Source organism: Diplotaxodon limnothrissa, linkage group LG5 (genome assembly GCF_057381915.1).
Source record: "Diplotaxodon limnothrissa isolate DT_005_m linkage group LG5, D_limnothrissa_male_GT1.1, whole genome shotgun sequence".
Classification (NCBI taxonomy): domain Eukaryota; kingdom Metazoa; phylum Chordata; class Actinopteri; order Cichliformes; family Cichlidae; genus Diplotaxodon; species Diplotaxodon limnothrissa.
The window spans coordinates 28,022,000-28,043,673 of NC_140600.1; the positions used below are offsets into that span (position 1 = coordinate 28,022,000).

Here is a 21,674-nt window from a genome sequence, read left to right on the forward strand (position 1 = left end):
CTAACCAGTTTGGTAGATAATAGTTATTATTTATTTCTTGTCATGTTCCAATATACTGTCACTTGCGAAAAAGTGTCTAAATTTATTTCATTCAGCATGCCATAAAGGATTAATGGCATTTGTGTGGATAGCATATGCAATCCTGTGAACCCAGCGTAAACCAGTTTCTGTGGTTTGGACTTGAAAGATCATTTATACGCACCATCAGTTTGAAATTAAATAAGCACCTCATCCAAGGATTACCACAGCATGACTCTCACATTGCCAACTTATTTAAAAGACAAGTATATCAGAATTGTAGAACGAAGTGGTTGCTTCCTACAACTTATTTAATACTTGTATATACTATTAGGACAATATTTAAAGAACACACATATTTAATGACTTCCCAATTGTAGACCCTATACATGTTTAAAGCTAATCAGAAAGAAACCGATTCGTGTATTTACACCCACAGCAAAGTCAGTGAAGTGTATGCTCACACTTACTACGCATGCACAAGTCATGGTCTTAACAATAAACAAACGAAAAAAAACTTCTCTGTACATCTCTGCCACACCAGCTGTGAGCCTCACGCAGTGTAGATATCTTCTGTCAACAGATATCCTCTTTTAAAATTAAAAACTAAATTTAAAAAAACAAAACAAAAGACAGCCTCACTCTAATTAATTGTGGCTTTCTTTGCTAAAAATCAGAGCATAGGAACAACAGAGAATTTATGGCCAAAGGTTTGTGAACACCCTTGTGTGGCTGGTGAAGATGTTAAAGCTACATTCATAGGACATTCATATGCTGTGATAATAATTCATTGCTCTGGAAAAGATTAGCACAAGATTTTGAAACCTTTCTGCAGTAATGTGCTTTCATTTAGCTACAAGATCATTTCAAAAGTTGGGAACAGGCTCACAGCCTTATCCCAAATAATGTTTGATGGGGATTGATGTGAGCCAAGTTATTCCAGGCCAAACTGGCAAAAACATTGCTTCATGAACCTGGCCTTGTTTACTGTTACAAGTTTAGGATCATTGCACACACAACAACTTGATTGTATTGTGTATTACAAATAAAGCATTACATCAGTGAGTTTTTTTGTCTAATATTGGCAATGTGCAATATTCCATCTATTACTTCTTTTATGTGACACTTGCTCCAGACTGGATTGTCGTGTTGGCAGACTTGGGAAAGGGCGGGTAAGATGCGCCTCCACACGGAGGCATCCGTGTCCCATTCTTAATCAGGTATCTGAATCAGCCACCTTAACTGGCTTATTTCCAAAGCTTTCCAAAGAACAGCACTGCTACGCAGAATTCCTTCCAGATGTTTACAGTCGTATTCCCAGTGTTCAACCACCCTGCGAAGAAAACAAATCAATAGCTTGCACCCACTCACCTTTTCTCCACAATTTGGGTTCTCAAACCCATTTCGGTCCCTCCAGCTTCGAAACCATAGTTGTAGATTTTTTTCTGAGCTCAAGTGGGCAGACACATTTTGTTAACAGTTGGTGAAACATGCTGACCAGCTGGGCCACAGACCTCAGCACTGATTTACACCCATCCCATGTGTCAATCTCACTTTTTCACTCACATTTTTAAATGTAAAAATATTACAAACAGTCCAGGCTATAAGTATTTTTATAGCTTAAGAGTGTTCAGGCTGAGGCTGTGCACATGTGAAATAAAATACGATGACCCTAAAATTGAAAAATCTGAGTTAAGTGGATCTACTTCTATATCAAAAATGGACTCTATGAGAGAGAATGCTTCTGCTGTTGTCTTTTTCCCCCATTCTTTTTACTGTATCTTATTTATTTTGAAACTCATGACCCTACATCACCTGAGCTGGGATCAAAGTTTATCCACCTCCTAAAGTATGATCTTTACAGTAAATCAGGGGATCAGGGACTTTTTCTGCTGGGGTTTGCGTGGCCCAGCAGAATAGCTTTGCTTTAATGGTGGTATTATGTTTTCATATTACACAATATGATTTACCATTTCATGGTTTTTATTAAGTTAGTGGAGGAAATCGCCATGCCATCTGGACAAATTATGTGCGATGACTATCAGCTCTTTGACTTTACAGTTTTATTGCTATCTGCAAAAATCTCAGTTTATCTAATATCTGAACAACTTCCAGGAGTGTGTAAATCTAGAAGTTATGGACTTTGTTTGGGCGTATTACTGAAAACAGACCAAAAAATGATGTTGCTTGTCCAAAAAGTTTCAAACTGCAGGCTTAGCAGGACATCCTGTGCAGGATAGCACATAATGTAGTAAAACCAAATGGAGGTCATTGTTCCCAGAGTGGTTGAATTAAATCACCATAATCCAGAAGGTTTCTAAAAAATGTCATTATTTTTCATGACCCGAATTGAATAACCAACACATGACATGTTTTCTCCTGGGTGTAAATAAAGATTTTGATTTAAGCAGTTAACTTTTTAACTGTGCCCAAATATGTACTCTGACCTGAGGTTCCTGGAACCCTTTTTCAGACTTGGGACGTTAAATTGTAGTAGTTCATTGCTCTCCCACAAACAGAAGAAATGGCCACATTCTTACCATTTAAAGTAAATCAGTGTGTTACGCAGAATGGGATTATGTTGTTGAGATTGCATTATAGAAATCTGCATAGTTTTATAAATTTATTACTCTTTAAATTATTCATTCTTCTCAGCGTTTAATACATTAAACAAGCAACTGTTGAGTTCCTGCTTTTTATTCAGCTACAGAGATCATTAGAGCTGGCAGTCACATCTTTTGCTTTTAATCTCGGGTTCTTTGGGATGGGAGTAAAATAAATACAAATATATTTAAAAGCAGTAAAATAAATGTATGTAATAGATTATTTATCTGTTTCTCCTAATCAATGCACTTAATAAGGGCTGGCCTTTTCCTCATTATAATTTGTAAAGCTGCTTAAGGTTGTGGACTACACCTGAACCCACAAAACGAGTTCAACATGGCCAGGGTTTCTTACCATTAGCTAGCGCAACAAAATTTAAAACCTCAGTAAGAGATGATGGCTCTCAAGCAGATATAGAAAATATGTAAATGTTTACCTTTTTATGCGATAAAAGACTCACTGGCTTTAAATAGCCTGTATTTGTATAGCGCTTTACTAGTCCCTAAGGACCCCAAAGCGCTTTACACATTCAGTCATCCACCCATTCACACACACATTCACACACTGGTGATGGCAAGCTACATTGTAGCCACAGCCACGCTGGGGCGCACTGACAGAGGCGAGGCTGCCTGACACTGGCGCCACCGGGCCCTCTGACCACCACCAGTAGGCAACGGGTGAAGTGTCTTGCCCAAGGACACAACGACCGAGACTGTCCAAGCCGGAGCTCAAACCGGCAACCTTCCGATTACAAGGCGAACTCCCAACTCTTGAGCCACCATCGTCCATTTAACTGACATTCTGTCCCTACATTAGCCTGGTTGTTGTTAATCTTTGCCAAATAAATAACCAATAATCATAATTAAGAATCAACTTGTTTGGGCCGTTGTAATTCATTTCTGCTCCTCAGCTTATTCTGCTTATTCCAATTTGTTTAAAGACATTTGATGTTTATTGAATTGCCTCAGCAGTTTCACAGCATGAGCTCATGTTTCTTTTATTTGCAGCAACATGTTCAAACACAACTGAGATTTAAAATTGAAAATGTTTCAAAAGGTTTAATTTATTACAGATTTATGTTTGGCTGAACTGTAATGTAACCCAATTGTATTACTTTGGCAACATAACTTTGCATATATTTTTTAAACTTGTGAAACATGAAGTTCATAAATTTATTTAAGCCATCAGCAGACTGTCATCAGGGTGTACCACAAGAAAATGAGGCTCATATGTTGGATTTCAAAAAAGACATTTTTCCTCTGGCTCTTTCTGTGGACTCTTTCATAAAATGATAAAATGATGCCTGCGTAAATTATTTTGCCTTGGAATTTCTAAACCACTTTTATTTATTATTATTTATTTCAATAAAACACAAATGCCAAGCTTTGAAATTACTAAAGGCTCAAAACATTACTAAATCACTGTGTCTACAAACTACCAGAAGTTCCACAAAGAAAGATCAAAAATATTGTTTTTCCACAATAGTAATAAAGTCTTTTTTCAAAGTGTTTATCCTCATAAAATCCAAGTAAACCATTTGCAACAGATGTTTTTCCCAAAAGCTCTGCTGAGAAGTTACAAGGCTAATAGAATACCTTAATAGTTGTTGTTGATTCTTTGCTGAGCAGTTGCCAATGGAAGTACTAAAAAAGCCAGGAACCTAATAAATGTGGCCATTAAATCTTGGTATTGTTTGGGTGATTTTTACGTATAGCTGTGAGCAGCACAGTCACAAAGCCAGACATTCTCAGCTTTACTGTCAGTTTTTGTTTTTTTTTTGCATAAATTATTTACTTGAATGTACTTTTTTTTTCCCGCTTTTTTTTAAAGCAAGTTTCCAGACACATCCATATATCCAATCTCACACTGCTTCAGTAAGGCAAATTTCTAAGGCAAATTTTTATTCATAAAGCACATTTAAAACAATAAATTTGACCAAAGTTCAGCACATGAAATAAAGGATACAAGATACAACACACACACACATACACCAATAAATATCTAAAAAAAAAAATCAAAAGAATATAAGCGATAATACAACATCTAAAGCTTCCATCTTCTTTTTTTATCTTCCACGTCCAGTTTTCTCAAATTTTTCCGTGACACTCAACACACAGTAGCGAGGTATCCCAGGTTTTATGCAAAATACTATTTTATGCTGTCAAACTGTTTCATCTTTGGCATTTTTCATAGATTCAGCTAAAGATAAATGTAGTTTTTTTTAGCACAACGTCATTTTCAAAACATTGCCTCCTTATTTGACCTCTATTCTCCTATCTCAACATTTCCTTTTGTTTCCCTCCTTTTCAACCCTCCTTTCTATCTTTCTTTACTTTGATGCCCCTGCTTCCTTCTCATTCTTTCTGTCTCCCCTCACCTTCCTCTTCGCAGGTTGTTTGAGTACCGTGGCAGAGTGTCTCCTGTTCCACGTGTGGTGCCAGTCAAACGCCCGAGAGTGGCTGTACCCCTCGTACGACGGGTCAAGTCTCTGCCTGTCAAACTGCTGGCGTGTAACGCCTCCATCCTCCCAACCAGCAATGGCAACAAACAAAGATGTGAGTTTCAACGTGTACAAATGAACCATCAGCCAGTTTTGCTTTACAAGAAGCTGTTGTAAAGCATTGCAGTACCTACACCACATTAATCCACCATTAAAGTCTGATGTGTTGACTTTAGTTTGTCACTGTTTACTTTTCCAAGTAGAAGTAAAAATAAATATCAACATTTTAAGAAAGTAAATATGCACGTACATATATTGATATACAATTCTGTACATATAACTTGTTAAATTCTCAAATTGTCAGTGATATTGATTTTAGGAAAAACACACAGCTCTGTCACCAAACATTTTCCTTCTGACTACATATATTTCTTGCTTTTCTCTTATTCATTATCTCTTCTGGTTAAATTTCTAACCAGCTCCACCCTGTCTCAAACCTCCTCTTCATCTATCTTTCAAGCCCTGCTTTTACATGACATTGGAAGGCCAAAACATCAGGTTAATCCTTGTCTCTCTCTTGTTTTTTCTCTTGTTTTTTTTTCTTTCCTTTTTTTTACCAGTTGCCCATCACATGAATTGAAAGCATATTCAGATTCTAAACAAATTATGCAAAGGCCCTGTCAGCTCCCTGAATTTTTCAGTCTACGTAGAGCTCACAAAGCAATTTACATGTCACAGATTTAAGTGTCTTTCTGTGTATTCATTAAACTTACATTGCAAATTGTTTTAAAGAGAATAAACAAAAGCCTTTTTTAACTGCAGATTTTTTGGGGATATCAGAACAGGTTTTTTTGGCCTAATGCTCGCTGATATGAACTAAGTTTTGCTTGCAGTTACACAGGACATCCTTAAACAACTGGACCTATGGTCAACGGTATGACATTTTTATATTTCACATGATTTTAATTTGACTATTAATATTTACTACCGCTATTACCGCTCGTTTTCATACTCCCATATAGAAAAAGCCATTCATGCTTTTATTTGCTTTGGAGACTATATCTACTACCTCTTTTCTGGGCTAAATATGAAAAAATTATCTTTCTTGCCTCCAATTCAGAATGAAGTTAGAATGAGTAGAATAACCAGTCCTGGCTTCTCTACAGTGTTCCTATGTACTGTATATTTTGGGATTTATTTTTGTTTTATTTTGCTGATGACTTTCGTAACTTATCTGGGTCTGGCCCCGAGCTACATAGGAGAAATGTTTGCAGCCTTAGAGCTTGAGCTGGGGGCTCTTCTGTCTGTTCCAAATCAAGACTTAAATCTAAAGATGATCCTGCTTCACCGTCAAGGGACCTCAGCTTTAACACAACCCACATGAGGACATACGCATATTGAGTGTAATGAAATACACTATATAAATAAAATTGCCTTAATAAAACTTTTTTTTTTTACTTTTTTTACTTTTGAATATTTCTTTTTTAAAATTGTTAATAAAGGATAATTAAATAATTATCTAGTAACGGCCCAGCTTTTAGATTTGTATTTACATGATGTGTATTCTTTTCTTTAAAACAATAAATCTTGGTTTTCTTGCTTTTTTACTTTAGATTTGTGTATCCTGTTTTGCATTCTATGCATTAAGTCAGTAAATTTTTATTTATATAGCAGTTTTCAAGACAGAGATCATGAAGTGCTTCACGACAAAAAAGATACCAGAGCAGTAAAGCAGTTAATGTTAATCAAACTCCAAAAAGATGAGTTTTAGTTGTTTTAGTGAATACTTTAACCATTATTACTCACTTCCATAACAATTTAGCACATTTCATGTAATCTTTAAAGATTTTTTTGAAGAATTGAAGATTTTACCTTTCAAGCTGCGATAAGCTTTTGTGAAGAGGCATCTATGTATACGCCGAATAAGACCAAAATAATAATTTAAGCTCTATCAATCATTTCCAAAAACTAATACATGGAAAGGGTTTTTTTTGTTTTTTTTTAATATTAAAACTATCATAGACAAAGCATAAGCATGGTCACATCCATCACAGCGCTGCCTTGAAGATACTTCCCTCCAGCATGGAAATGGGAAACAGATGACATTTTAACAAACCTTGGATTAAGTTAGGAACTTAGTTGTAGATAGAAGTGATATGAACTTCAGCGACTTCTGTGTCCAAAGAACTTTACTAACCCCCCCCCCCCCCCCCCCCCCCATTTTTTAAAATAAAGAAGTTCTCATCGGTTTTAAATGGTAGTATCTTTTGTTTTCCTGCTCGCTGTTGACCCCCTTCAAGAATATTGTCTGTGCATTTAAATTCAAAAGCATAGTCAAAATTAGTTTATTGCATCAAATACAATAGATGCCAGTATCACATTTAAAATATATATAGTCATGTAGCTTCATACAAAAATTATTTTGTTCTATGAAATAAATAAAAAAATGCTGTTACATACAGCTACATGTGGCCTTTTTCTTTTTTCTTTTATAGTATTCAGTTTATTTCTGTTTCCTGCGGCTTTAAGAGAATACTTAAATAAATAATAATACACTCATATTATTAAGTTATCACTGTAACTATAAAAAAACAGTTCTTCTTTTATTAACTTAATGTTTTGTGAGGATAATAACACATAATGTTTTATTTTCAGTTCCGCCATGTTACAGTACCATGTTAGAATACCCAATTCTCGTGCAGCCTTAAGGGTTAGCGGGTTTATATGAGCAAAATGCTACAGGAAACTAATTAAATCAAATTGAAATTTCAGCGGGTCTTTGTCATAGAAAGGAATGGTACATCATTACCTTCGTGGTACAGTCATGAATTGGATCCAGAGTTGTTTTTTTGGTTCTGGTTCTTCTCACACAGCTGTCCAAAGAGGTGACACTCTCCAGAATTCAGCAGGCGCCAGGCGTGGGTTGAACAATGCGGATTAGCTGAATGTTGGCTTGAGCTGACGTCACAGTGTGTGGGCTGGGAGATATTAAAGGCAGATTCTGGGTCCCTTTTGTTTGAAGTCAAATAACTCTAATAAAGTCATTAATCAAAATTAGACTCTTTAAGTGTGAAAGGAATCTCATGTGCTGGACAACAAAATAACAATTCTCCAGATAGGGCAGCAATAATGTAGCAGAAACTGCGTTGCTCGGGTCGATTCTTTGTATTGAATTGAGCTTGTGCTTATTCGAGCTTAAAGATCAAAAAGGTATACATAAGTTAGTCAGAGAGAAAAAGTCAGAGTTTTAGTGATTGTTCATAAAGTCTTCAGTAGAATAAATGTAAGACCAAAATAAAAGCGTCAGACACCAGTGTCTAATACCAGAGATGGAATAAGGCAAAAAGCCATGGCAGCACAAGCAGGCAACGGAAGACTGCCAGGTCTTTTATCGCCTGGGGTCTAGAGTCAGAGCAACCTTCTAAAAGAGCCTGTGTGATAAGGCTTCGGGTTGTGCCTGCATGTATAACTTGTAATGAACAGACAAGCCGTAAAAGGCGGGGGGGATTCTTGGGTTTGTGTGCGAGGGAGAAGGGTGGAAAGAGTGAAGACATGAAGTCCTGGTAACAATTTAATTTCATTAATCCAATCATCGATTTCTGCACGACAAGCCATCTTGTCTACTTAAAAGAAAAAGTGTCTTTTTCCCCAGTCCTTACAGCAACATGCACAGCTTGAGTGCAGCTTGCGTCCAGTTGCTTCTGGTGAAATCTATACAATCTTAACAGCCATCAAAGGCAAAACACCCATTAGATCTGAAAACTTTTATCTTGGTGATTCTGTATGCTGTAAAAAACAGATCTTCCCTAGAGGTCGTGATAAGTGGTAAAGAGAAACTAATGCCAAGTCACTGCAGCGATGTGTCGATTTATTACTAGCTTCTGGCAGACCTCTTATCTCAAGGTTTGTCTTTGTGTGTGAGGCTGTGTGTGTGTGTGTAAGATCACTGAAAGGTCATCAAAGGGTTCAGCTGTCTTATTTTTATGTCAAACAGAGATGCATCTTTTGGATTTTTGGATCTGTTCCATTGCCTTTGATATCTTTATTGTAGGAATAATAAAGGGAGCATTTTTCCAGACAAAGAGTCTGTCGAAATTCAAAGTTGAAAACAAAAATTTAATTGCCCTATAGGTTTAATAGGATTAAACAAAGAGGGTGAGGTTGTCACTACTACATTACAATAACAATAAACTTTGGCTGAGAGAACCAAATTGTCTGCATTTAACCTTATTCAGGGAGGCATGGCTCAGCAAGGTAATGCAAGCAAGGAAAGAAAAAATGATCTATTTATACAGTATTTTTCACAAACAAGAGTCACAAAGTGCTTTAAAAAAGAGGCACACAAAACTAGAATTTTAATACAATGTAATACAAATACAAATACAATGTAAAACTAAAAGAAAAGGACAGGACAACGGAGTAAAAGACCAGAAAAGAAGGACGGGGGCAGAAGTGAGGACACAAGAGGTACGCTGGTAGAGTTAAAGGGGGAAAATGGAAGGCTAAATAGAAATAGTATAAAACTTGAGTAGATTTCCTCACATTTCTATCTTCAAAACACAGACAAGCTTTCATCCATTTGATCAGAAAAATCTATTAAGTTTCAGAGAAATACATCAGAATACTTTGATTAAAGAAAAAGATGAAAAAGTTTAACATTTACTGAATAAGACTGTAATTCATCACTTTGATCCACAGCAGGATATTTGTCTGTAATGTCATAAAATCTGGCACAGATGCTCATGAATCCCAACACACGACTCCAGATGTTCTTGGTGATCCCCTGACTTTATCTCCGGTGCTGCTAACACATCAAGTTTTTGACTAGCACATGATGAAGATCAAAATATATTTACGGATTTCCATCAAAGCGATCAGAAGAGGGACCTGATGTAGCCAGGGCCATAACTTTGGAGACAGTGACACATTTCTTGTACAGTTTTGTCGTTGTACATCACCGCCATGGATTTTAAATCAAACGATCAGGATGTGATTAAAGTGCAGACGTCCAGCTTTCATTAAAGGAGCTTAGCAAAAGTTTTGTATTGCCTGCTTAGAAATATGAGATATGAGATCAAATCAAAGAGAATCTAAATGTTTAGGGGGGGGGGGGGGGCACTTTTTTAAAGGAAAAAAGGCGCAAATGAAGCTTCAAAATAGGATCAAAAATGAAAGACATGTTACTGTCATAAAAGGAAAAAAGATAATTTAAACAATAGAGAATGTTTAAAAGTGTGTGGATCCACTGCTTTCTTTGCAGGCTTATCAATCAGGACATGGACACTTACATCCCCTCTCACCTCCCTCCCCTCTGTCTATGTTTGTCTGTGTCTCTCTATCAGCAGTGAAAGGCACAGAGCTTCAGGCGATAAAGTCAGAGTTGACTCAGATTAAAGCCAACATCGAGGCTTTGCTGGGCAGACTGGAGCAGATCACAGAAGACCCACACATAGCTGCCACAGGTGACACCCCCACCCCACACACATACATACCTTACATTATAAATGAAATCATTCAAGGAATTGGAACTCTACAAAACCAGTGCACACTCTGATTATGCTAATCAGAGTTAAACAGTAGTAAAATAGTAATGGTCAACTAAACAAATGCAAACAATTACCTCATTTTCAAGGGGCCTTGACTTTGTCCCTGCGATTTTGCACTAGCTGAGTAAAATCAGTCATTGAACTGTATAGGTCTTCCTTGAACCTTGGAAACCATTATTTGTATCTGTTATTTTTCTTCTTTCTTTTGTGTCTTAGTGCAGCCTTTTCTCTTATATCAACATTGTTTCCACTTCACCTCCAAGCAAACTTGTTTCTTGTATAGAGCAAAGGGGGTCTAGCTGGTAAACAAATAGTATGCAGACTGGAGACAGCGAGCATGAGCCTTCTGATTTAAAATGAGTCTTATTTACTAACATACACATGGCGGTAAGACAAAAATTGGCCGGTGTGCACGTGTCATAAAACTGAGCAATTTTGCATGCAGACTCTTTTTTTTTTTCACATCATAAGAACATTTCCATACACATATTATATGAGGGGCCATTAAATTTAGTAATATTTGTGTGCTTACTGAGAAAGCTGCTCAAGATCACCAGTATCAAGGTTAGAGCACAGTTTGTTTGTTTGTTTGCTTTTTGGTGTTTCCAACCAACCTTGGAGTCTGTCCTCTTCAGGAATCAGAATTAGTAAAACAAATAAAAATATTTTCCTGGCAGCCACAGTTTGTGAAGGGAGCAATGGTGGAAGTCAGATGTAATGGGACTTTTTCTACTTCCAGAGTAATCACAGCATTTGAATCGTTCCTCTTTTGCATAAAGCTTATGGTTAGGACTGGATCCCTCTAACTAACCCTCGCTTAGTTAAGCTTAAATAGGCCTAGATTACAGGGAGCTCCACACAACGCATGGCCCCAGTTTGTTTGTGTTTGTTTTCCTCACTCACCTCTTTCCACCTTCTCGTTTTTCTGCGTTTGGTCATTTTTCGTTTGTATTGTGAAGTGCTGTCCATTTCAGTTTTCCAGCGTTTGGCTGGATTTGAGTTGAGCGTATAGCCTTGTACACTTCAGAATTCATCCTGTTACTCCAATCATAAAATCTAGTGATTCACTTCCAGAAAACTGTATCCTCCATGCTTATGATCATGAGATGTTTTTTTCCCTTCTCCATACTTTTTTCTTCCCATGATTCTTGGTTTCATCTGTCCAAACATGTTTTTTTTATTTGGTTTTGTCTCTGGGGTGTGAAGGCTTTTTCTTCTGCATAACCAGCAGTTTGCAGCTTGTTGTAAACCCTCTGTATTTAAAGCTGAATTCTCATTGGAGACAACAATGCCTTCACCCTCAAGACTGTTTTTGACTTGACTAGGTGTTGTGAAGGTTTTTTCTTAACCGAGGAAAGAGGAAAGGGAAAGGAAATTCTTTGATCATCCACTTCAGTTGTCTTCTGTGGTCTTTCAGGCTTTCTGGTCTCACTGAGCTGGCCAGTGAATTATTTCTCCTTTAAAATGTATCACATTGTTAATCTGGCCAAATGTAAAGTTTTTTGCTATCTTCCTGATAGTCCATTTTGTGTTTTCAGCCTAAGAATTGGCTCCTTCCCTGGCATCAACCTCTCCTTGGACTTCATATTGAGAATTTCAGTGGATAGCCAACAAACACAAGTTGAATGCTTTGAATCAACATCATGTGTTATTTTCAAATAACCTCACTAGGCCATGCATACAGTATAAATCAAAGCCTTATAAACGATTTTCTACTTCACCGCTCAACTAAACAAAGTAATGGTAAGTGTTGATAAAATAACCATCGGCCTTTATATTGGAAAAATTTAGAGAGAAAAAAACATGAACAAAGAATCGTTAAAAGGACCGAATTGGTCAAAAGGACTAATCACTGCAGTAAAAACTGTACCAAAATGTGATTACAATACTGACTATAAATAATAATAATAATAATAATAATAAAAACGTAAGAAATGCAACGGCACAAGCAAGCAAGTCCAAGATGAGAAGAAATCAGAAACAGTTGACTTGTATCCGTACGAGGAGTCTGGGATGCAGCTTTAGAAACACAAAAATGTTAGTGTCTGTGTTGCCTGATTCCAGATTTCTGAATGGCAGCCCACCTTTGAAACTTTGCCAAACAATTCTGAAGCCTGCTTTTGCTCTTTTCCATAGATTCGGCCTATGCACAAGAGGAAAGTTGCTAAGGATGGCTGGAACCATAATCCATTTGTTTTAACAAGATTACTGATGCTTACTCACTTTCTGTACTTACATGAAGATGTCTCTTGATTTGATTTACTGCAAGAGGGGTAGTAACAATAGCACTTGCCTGACTAAGACCATTGAACTGTTATCCTGCAAAAAAAGCAAAGCAAACAAAAATTACTCCTTCATTCTGGATTGAATTTCCATTCTTTCTTTATTATCCCATGAGGCCTATTTTCAAATCAGATTACCCCGTGAGGACGGCCGTGTTTTCTTTCCTCAAAGACATGGATCATCAGCATTTGTAAAATCTGATCTACAGTTTTCGCAGTTGCGACATGTCCATCTCACGTTTGGGTTTCTTGTGTGTGTTCGCGTTCATGCAGATTTGATCAATACAGAGGAGTGCAAGAGTGAGGAGGCATGGCAGGGAGGGGAGGAATCAAGTTCAGAGCTTGAAGATGAGGATGAGCAGAGACAGAACAGCGAAGCTGAAGAGGAGGAGGAAGATGAAGAAGAGGAGGAGGGAGAGCACACACAGGATGACACCCACAACCATATGGTGAGTTAATGTGACAAACAGTAGTGTGATCTGCGGTAACCTAAGTCGAGACTTCTTATTCACACAAAGATGATTTTAGTGCAGGATTCAACCATTTGAGCCCTAATTAGTTCATTTTCATTAACATAATTCAGTTATATTTAAACAGTATCAGTTTATAATAACAGTCATTACAAGATGCCTTATATATAGGTAAATATCCTACAATATTACAGACAGAACTGCAATCATCAGAGTATCTTCTATCATTTTCCCTGCATTACATGCATCTTATTATTTTACACTGATACTACATACATTTAGAGCTTCTGTTGGAACTGCAGGATTTTAAACACATTTAAACTGAATGACAAAAAAATAATAAATAGAACAAAATTACAGTCCATCCCACTATATATATGTATATATATATATAGAGAGAGAGAGAGAGTCATGGGTGGTTTGGATTCATAGGAGTTGTTCAAGGAGAAAAGGAAGCACTGACCCTTTCCTTCTGTCTTATTATCTCATAGTCAGGCATACAGTGGCTTGCAAAAGTATTCGGCCCCCTTGAACTTTTACACATTTTGTCACATTACAGCCACAAACATGAATCAATTTTATTGGAATTCCACGTGAAAGACCAACACAAAGTGGTGTACACGTGAGAAGTGGAACGAAAATCATACATGATTCCAAACATTTTTTACAAATAAATAACTGCAAAGTGGGGTGTGCGTAATTATTCAATACTTTGTAGAACCACCTTTTGCTGCAATTACAGCTGCCAGTCTTTTAGGGTCTGTCTCTACCAGCTTTGCGCATCTAGAGACTGAAATCCTTGCCCATTCTTCTTTGCAAAACAGCTCCAGCTCAGTCAGATTAGATGGACAGCGCTTGTGAACAGCAGTTTTCAGATCTTGCTACAGATTCTCGATTGGACTTTGACTGGGCCATTCTAACACATGGATATGTTTTGTTTTAAACCATTCCATTGTTGCCCTGGCTTTATGTTTAGGGTCGTTGTCCTGCTGGAAGGTGAACCTCCACCCCAGTCTCAAGTCTTTTGTAGACTCCAAGAGGTTTTCTTCCAAGACTGCCCTGTATTTGGCTCCTTCCATCTTCCCATCAACTCTGACCAGCTTCCCTGTCCCTGCTGAAGAGAAGCACCCCCAGAGCATGATGCTGCCACCACCATATTTGACAGTGGGGATGGTGTGTTCAGAGTGATGTGCAGTGTTAGTTTTCCACCACACATAGCGTTTTGCATTTTGGTCTCAACTCCTATGTGCTCTGGTCTCATCTGACCAGAGCACCTTCTTCCACATGTTTGCTGTGTCCCCCACATGGCTTGTGGCAAACTGCAAACTTCTTATGGTTTTCTGTTAACAATGGCTTTCTTCTTGCCACTCTTCCATAAAGGCCAACTTTGTGCAGTGCACGACTAATAGTTGTCCTATGGTCAGATTCCCCCACCTGAGCTGTAGATCTCTGCAGCTCGTCCACAGTCACCATGGGCCTCTTGGCTGCATTTCTGATCAGCACTCTCCTTGTTTGGCCTGTGAGTTTAGGTGGACGGCCTTGTCTTGGTAGGTTTACAGTTGTGCCATACTCCTTCCATTTCTGAATGATTGCTTGAACAGTGCTCCGTGGGATGTTCAAGGCTTGGGAAATCTTTTTGTAGCCTAAGCCTCCTTTAAATTTCTCAATAACTTTATCCCTGACCTGTCTGGGACTTCATGGTGTTGTTGCTCCCAATATTCTCTTAGACAACCTCTGAGGCCGTCACAGAGCTGCTGTATTTGTACTGACATTAGATTACACACAGGTGCACTCTATTTAGTCATTAGCACTCATCAGGGAATGCCTATAGGCAACTGACTGCACTCAGATCAAAGGGGGCTGAATAATTACGTACACCCCACTTTGCAGTTACCGTATTTTCACGACCATAAGGCGCACTTAAAAGTCTTAGATTTTCTTCAAAAAGTACGGCGCGCCCTATAGCGCAGTGCGCACTGTGTGTTGTAAGGAGGACGTAGTAGAGAACACCATGAGAACGCTAAAGGGTGAAGTGTGGGCGCAACCCTGAAAATGGCAAAGAGACACGCTTACGAAGCACAGTTTAAACTGAAGGCCATCAGCTACGCGGAGGAACATGGAAATCAAGCAGCGGCGAGAGAATTTAAGATTAACAAATCGATGGTTCGCAAATGGAGGAAGCTAGAAAACAAGCTCCGGCAGGTCAAGAAAACGCAGCTGAGTTTCCGCGGACATAAGGCGAGGTGGCCCGAGTTGGAGGAAAGACTCGAGCGGTGGATCATCGAGCAAAGAACGAGCGGGAGAAGCGTTTCGAAGGTCACCATTCGGCTAAAAGCAGTTTCACTTTCACTTTTTATGAAACGGTGCCATTTTTCCATCCGGACCAGGACTACGGTAGCGCAGCAACTTCCAGCGGATTATAAGGAAAAGCTGGCCATCTTCCGCTCCTACTGCAGCAAACACATCGGCGACAAACACATCCAGCCCAGCCACATCACTAACATGGACGAGGTCCCGCTCACTTTTGACATCCTGGTGAGTCACACTGTGGAGAAGAAGGGGACCAGCACGGTAGCGATACGCACAACGGGGCACGAAAAATCTTCTTTCACTGTTGTGTTTGGCTGCCATGCTAATGGACAGAAACTGCCGCCTATGGTGATTTTTAAGCGAAAGACTTTGCCTAAAGAGAAGTTTCCAGCAGGAATCATCATTAAGGCAAATGAAAAGGGCTGGATGGATGAGGAAATGATGAAAGAGTGGCTGAGGGAGGTGTATGTAAGGAGACCAGGTGGGTTTTTTTCCACGCATCACCATCGCTCTTAATCTGTGACTCTATGCGTGCCCATCTCACAGCCGATGTGAAAAAACTAGTGAAACAAATGAACTGTGAGCTTGCTGTCATTCCGGGAGGCCTGACAAAGGAACTCCAACCGCTGGACATCGGTGTGAACCGCCCGTTCAAAGTAAGGCTGCGAGTGGCCTGGGAGCGATGGATGACCGATGGGGACCACAGTTTCACCAAGAGTGGAAGGCAGCGCCGGGCGAGTTACGCCACAATTTGCCAATGGATTGTAGATGCTTGGGCTAACATGTCTGCTGGCACTGTTGTTCGAGCTTTCGCAAAAGCCGGCATCATTTCCGAGGAGCTGCACGGCACGGAAAGTGACTCTGACAGTGAAGAAAGTGAACCTGGCATGTTTGATGGAGATTTAGCGCAGCTGTTCAATTCAGACACAGAGGATGAGGACTTCCATGGGTTTGATGATAAAAATGTGAGTACCAAACTTCGTTTTGCTCCTGCTTTATTTTTAAATACGCACACTTGTATGCTTGTGTGTTGTTGATGATGACGATTACTGGTAATAAAAATGTGAGTAAGGTACCGAACTCAGGTTTGCTCCCGCTTTATTTTTAAATACGCATACGGTACTTGTATGCGCCCTATAATCCAGTGCGCCTTATGTGTGTGTTAAATACAGTAATGGCACACATAACTGAGACTGCACCTTTTAGTACAGTGCGTCTTATGGTCGTGAAAATACGGTATTTATTTGTAAAAAATGTTTGGAATCATGTATGATTTACGTTCCACTTCTCACGTGTACACCACTTTGTATTGGTCTTTCACGTGGAATTCCAATAAAATTGATTCATGTTTGTGGCTGTAATGTGACAAAATGTGTAAAAGTTCAAGGGGGCCAAATACTTTTGCAAGCTACTGTATGTAACAGGCAGCTGACAGAGCAAGCTGCAATCCAATACTCTCTCAGCCCATACACATCGCTTATGCTGCTTGTTAAGGACACGTTAGTGTAATTTCTCATTATGCACAGTAAAATCTTGTCAAAAGAAGTAGTATAAAAATGAACAAATGTCCAAACGAGGAACTCAGTGGAGTTTGTGGTATAAAATCCAAACCCAGAAGGCATCCTTGTGTCTAAAACTTTGTTTTTAATTATCTAGTTTTGTTTTGATTTTACTTTTCGTAGTCTACTCTTGTAGTTATGTTAAGGTACAAAAACTGAGAAAGGCTTAGGAAAAGGTCATTCTTTGAGTTAAAATATACCCTTTCTGAACTTTTACTGTGTCAGAAGGCAAACGTTTTTCACATGCAACAGACTTCTCCTACATTGTTTTTTTTTTTTAACTTTAAAAGTGCTAGAACAGTGGCATCGTGAGTGGAAGAAATGTGTCCAAGGTCTCACTGTGTTGATTTAGGATGTAGAGGGGTTTCTGCTGCACTCTGTGAGATATGCTGAAAAATGTTATACCCGCAACATACTCGTTAAGTAATTCAGTGGGATCCCTATTATGCATCAGTATGTGACAACTGGACCAAAATGTATCTGATATACTATACTTATTCCAAAATGTAATGCCTTTTAAGCTGTGGAGCTTAAATGCTAGTAATTTCCCAAACATAATTTAGCTACAGATGACACAATTTGTAATAAAGAATAAGAAAAATCTATCATGTGAAATGCTAATTATATTCACGTTTTCAGTTCCTTATTTTGTCCTAAAATTTTCCATAATAACAAAAACTTGAACACATGTAATCAGTATTGTGTGTGTTTTGACTCTTGGTTGATATTCTGTTCTTTCTTTAATGTATTACGTTTGTGTTCCATTCAGTAAAAAAAAAAAAAAAAACGATAAAAATGTACCAGCAAAGTCATACTTAAGAGTTTAGTTCATTATTGGATGAGCAAATTGCTAAGCCACAAAGATTTGTTTAAAGAAAAAAATTTAAAGTTCAGTATTTTTGTAGATTTGTGTTGCATTATTGTGATTCTCAATTGTGTACAATGAGGATTCGTGCAAAACATGGCAGACACATTCAGTTCCCATTTATCAAACAACTTTGAAATAACCTGGGGGTAGCTAATCATGTTTGGAACAAACAATTCCAGTCACTACCAGATTTTCAGTTCTAAAGATTGAGTGTTTTAAGACTCGGAGGCAAAATGTCTGAAATGCTTTGAAGAGGCAAGTCATAGTCAGTCTGGACTTCATCTAGTTCAACCAGATGAACTTACTAGAAATTACACAGCAAATTCAAAAGTGTTAAATGTTTTGGTGTTAGTAGTCTTCTTGCAAAAGTAGAGTTAATTTTACTCTAAGCAGAGTCACATTCTTTTAATGTAACTCTGAGGTGTAAAATGATAGTACTTAAAATCGAGTGTTAAAAATGAGTGTTTCTATTTCAAATCTGGAGGTGTTACAATGGAAACATTAACTCTTGACCTCTTAACTCTGAACTCCTAGAGGGGCTATGACACCAACAGAGTAAATTCACAGACTCCGCCCCCAGCACGGCTCCAATCGAAGCTGAAGTGAAGCCGTTTCAGAACATTTTGCTCTACATATTTGAGTTGTTTGCCATGCTTGGTAAGTCATTTTTTCAAAGATTGTTTCAATTATTATTATTATCTTTTACTTCTGTGGCTTTGGAGTTGAGGCAAAGCTGTGTGAAAGGCATTAGCCATGTTGCTCGCTGATAGCATAATATTCTGTTTTAGCTAGCTGAAAGGTATCGTTTGCGGGCAAATACCACAGCCTTGAAAAAAAGCTTGCATGTGAATTTTCAGTCAAACTTTTGGTCAAATACACCTAAAACAATGTCCAGAATGTGAAATGTTGGTATAATGGTGCTACTTGAAGCCTGAAAACGATCTCCCATAAAAAAAAAAAAAAAACGAGCAAACAGCAGTAGCAGGCGTCCTGACTGGATTCTACGTTAGCATTTAGATCCCTCCAGAGTTTTGTGCACACGGTTTAGGTAAAAATGAAAAAGGTTGAGGTTTTACATTTAGTTCAGTATTACCTGTTGCCTGTGTCCTTGTCTTTTGGGAAAATACTTTACACAAGTAATGGCTCAAAAAGGATTCCTTTTTTTTTTTTTTTTTTTTTACTGTGCTGCAATTGTTTACTGGATTATTTGTGCCATTAATTAGTGTCAACTAATTTTTATTCAATCTCCACACAGGATATGCTTGTGAAGATGGAATATGGGGGAGAGCAGAAGTGCGTTGAAGTTCCACAAAGGGATGAATGAAGGACATGCATATTGTATTGAAGAAATAAGTGATGAGAATGCTGTTATTTGCATTTACCATGTCAGACCTTTTGATAAACAAAATTCTAATGAAAGTGAGAACATGTACACTGTTACAGCTTTCAGAAAATGTTTTGAAATTGTGGTGCACAGTTCAGAATAAATGTTTTTCAAAAACCATTGCGTCTTTTTAGTAAATGTTTATTTCCAAAAGAAATTTCTAGAAGTTCAGAACAGTAAAATTCCCGCTTTTTAGAATTAATTAGAAGATAACTCTCACGTAGTTAAACTAAAATACTCTTTTGAGAGTTAATATATAAACTCTTAACACCAAGTGTTAAATTATCAACTCCAGAAAGATTTGGTGTTTAACACTAAATCAGAGTTAACGTACCAACTCTCCAAAAAGAGTTAAATTAACACTCTCTGGTGTGGACCCATATAGACACTTTAATAGTGTTGAAATCAAATCCGACAGTGTTAATTTGGACATGCTGGATTTGCTGTGTACCAAACAAAAGCTTTGCACTAGTCATGTAAAATTCCATAAATGTCACTGAGAACTAGGCTTTTGATTCAGAAATAGTTTGATCAGATTCACTGGGAGCTCCGCTGAGTAAACTCACCCACCTCAACAAGTGTTGCTTTTGAACTCGCCAGTCCAGTCCAGTAAATGAATGATCTACGGTAGGCCATTTTCTTACTTTAATCCATCGCAGTCTTGTAGTACCAATCCGGGTATTTTAACATCCCACACCAAAACTTTATTTATGACTTGTTTTCTGCTGAATTAACTTCTTTAGTGGAGTTTTACAAGTAAGTCTTCTGAAACAAATGAGTTTATTCAGCTGATATTAAGTTAAAGGGCCGATGGCATTTTAAAAGCATCTTAAATGTGACAGTGGTCAAAGTATATAAAAGGAGTCAGAAATAATATTAAAAAGATGGAAAATCTGAACAATGTGAAACTGTTTTCTCATAAGAGCGGAGGAAATTTGCAATTTGTGCAGGCTTAGGGCAAGAAGTTATGAAAATAACACATAGCACTGTTCAAATGTACACACACACTCATACACACAGCACAGTCTCTTGCGTGCCTTCGTAAATATACGAGTGACTGAAAACATCCATGGTTAACAACATAAATTTAAAGCTGTGGATTTGAATAAGCCCAGGTCCTTATAATGTTACATGGTTTAATCCCCAATTTCTGCAGCCTGCACTGACTATGTGTAGTTACACAGACATTACTGTATATTGTTGTATATGAGGGAAACAGTGTGGCACTCTATGCTATTTATTTTTCTGTCTTTCTTTTGATTTACCTGCACATTATCTACCACATCATAACATATATGACCAGCTGTAACTGTATATTTAGATTCATGTGTGGTTTTGGAGCCAGTATACAGACATGTTCCTCTACATGAGTACTGCTTTGGTGAGAACACAGTGTACAGTATATCTGTATAACATTATTCCAGGCATTTTCTTACAATTACCCAATTAAGGGTTACCTATCTCCAGTGTTGGGGAGTAACGGAATACATGTACCGCCGTTACGTATTTAGAATACAAAATATGAGTAACTGTATTCCGTTACAGTTACCGTTTAAAAAGGTGCTATTCAGAATACAGTTACTTTGTTGAAATAAATGGATTACACTGCGGTACTTTCCTGTTTCATTTTGTCGCGGGTCAGGACTGTTTGGGTTTTGTTTGACAGCTACGTTCTTTTGTTCCAGGCGGCAGCGTTACGGTTGCCATGGTTACAGGGCGACGCTCTCTCTCTCTGCGACTGTGTGTTTCCTGGGTGAGAGAGCGCCTTTTCGTTGTTGTTGTTGTTGTGCTAAGCTAACAGGCAGAATGCTACAAGCATAGCTCTAAAGAATGTAGCATCATGTTCAGTGTAGTCCGTGCTGCTGGGAGAATGGACTGCCATACACGTTATGTGTCTGTGAGCGCTAGGAGGGAGAAAAAGGGGAGTGGAAAGGTACGAGCAGTCATCGAGCAAAAACGGGAGCTGGAAGCATGTAAATATAATAATAACCACTGCAGCCAAGAAGAGTGCCTGACGAGCCCAGTTGTAAGTAAGCTATTAAGACTCAACTGTACACTGTGTTCGTGTTTTCCTCCGAAAACAACAAGTTCCGTTGGAGCAGCCTTTCAACGCCTCTCTCTGTCTGTCGCAAGAAAAGTTGACCCACACAACAAAGTAGAGCTATTTTCGGCTACCAGCCGACAGGGACCCCG

At 38.3% G+C, this 21,674-nt stretch overlaps 1 protein-coding gene across 1 annotated transcript in view; it reads left to right on the forward strand.

Moving 5' to 3' along the window:
• raly (RALY heterogeneous nuclear ribonucleoprotein) overlaps positions 1–21,674 on the forward strand; it is a 66,441-nt gene that overhangs the window by 29,603 nt on the left and 15,164 nt on the right. Inside the window, exons 5-7 of the mRNA XM_085354456.1 lie at positions 5,014–5,177; positions 10,405–10,524; positions 13,164–13,339. Coding sequence (XP_085210582.1) covers positions 5,014–5,177; positions 10,405–10,524; positions 13,164–13,339 — 460 coding nt within the window. The remainder of the gene's footprint in view (positions 1–5,013; positions 5,178–10,404; positions 10,525–13,163; positions 13,340–21,674) is intronic.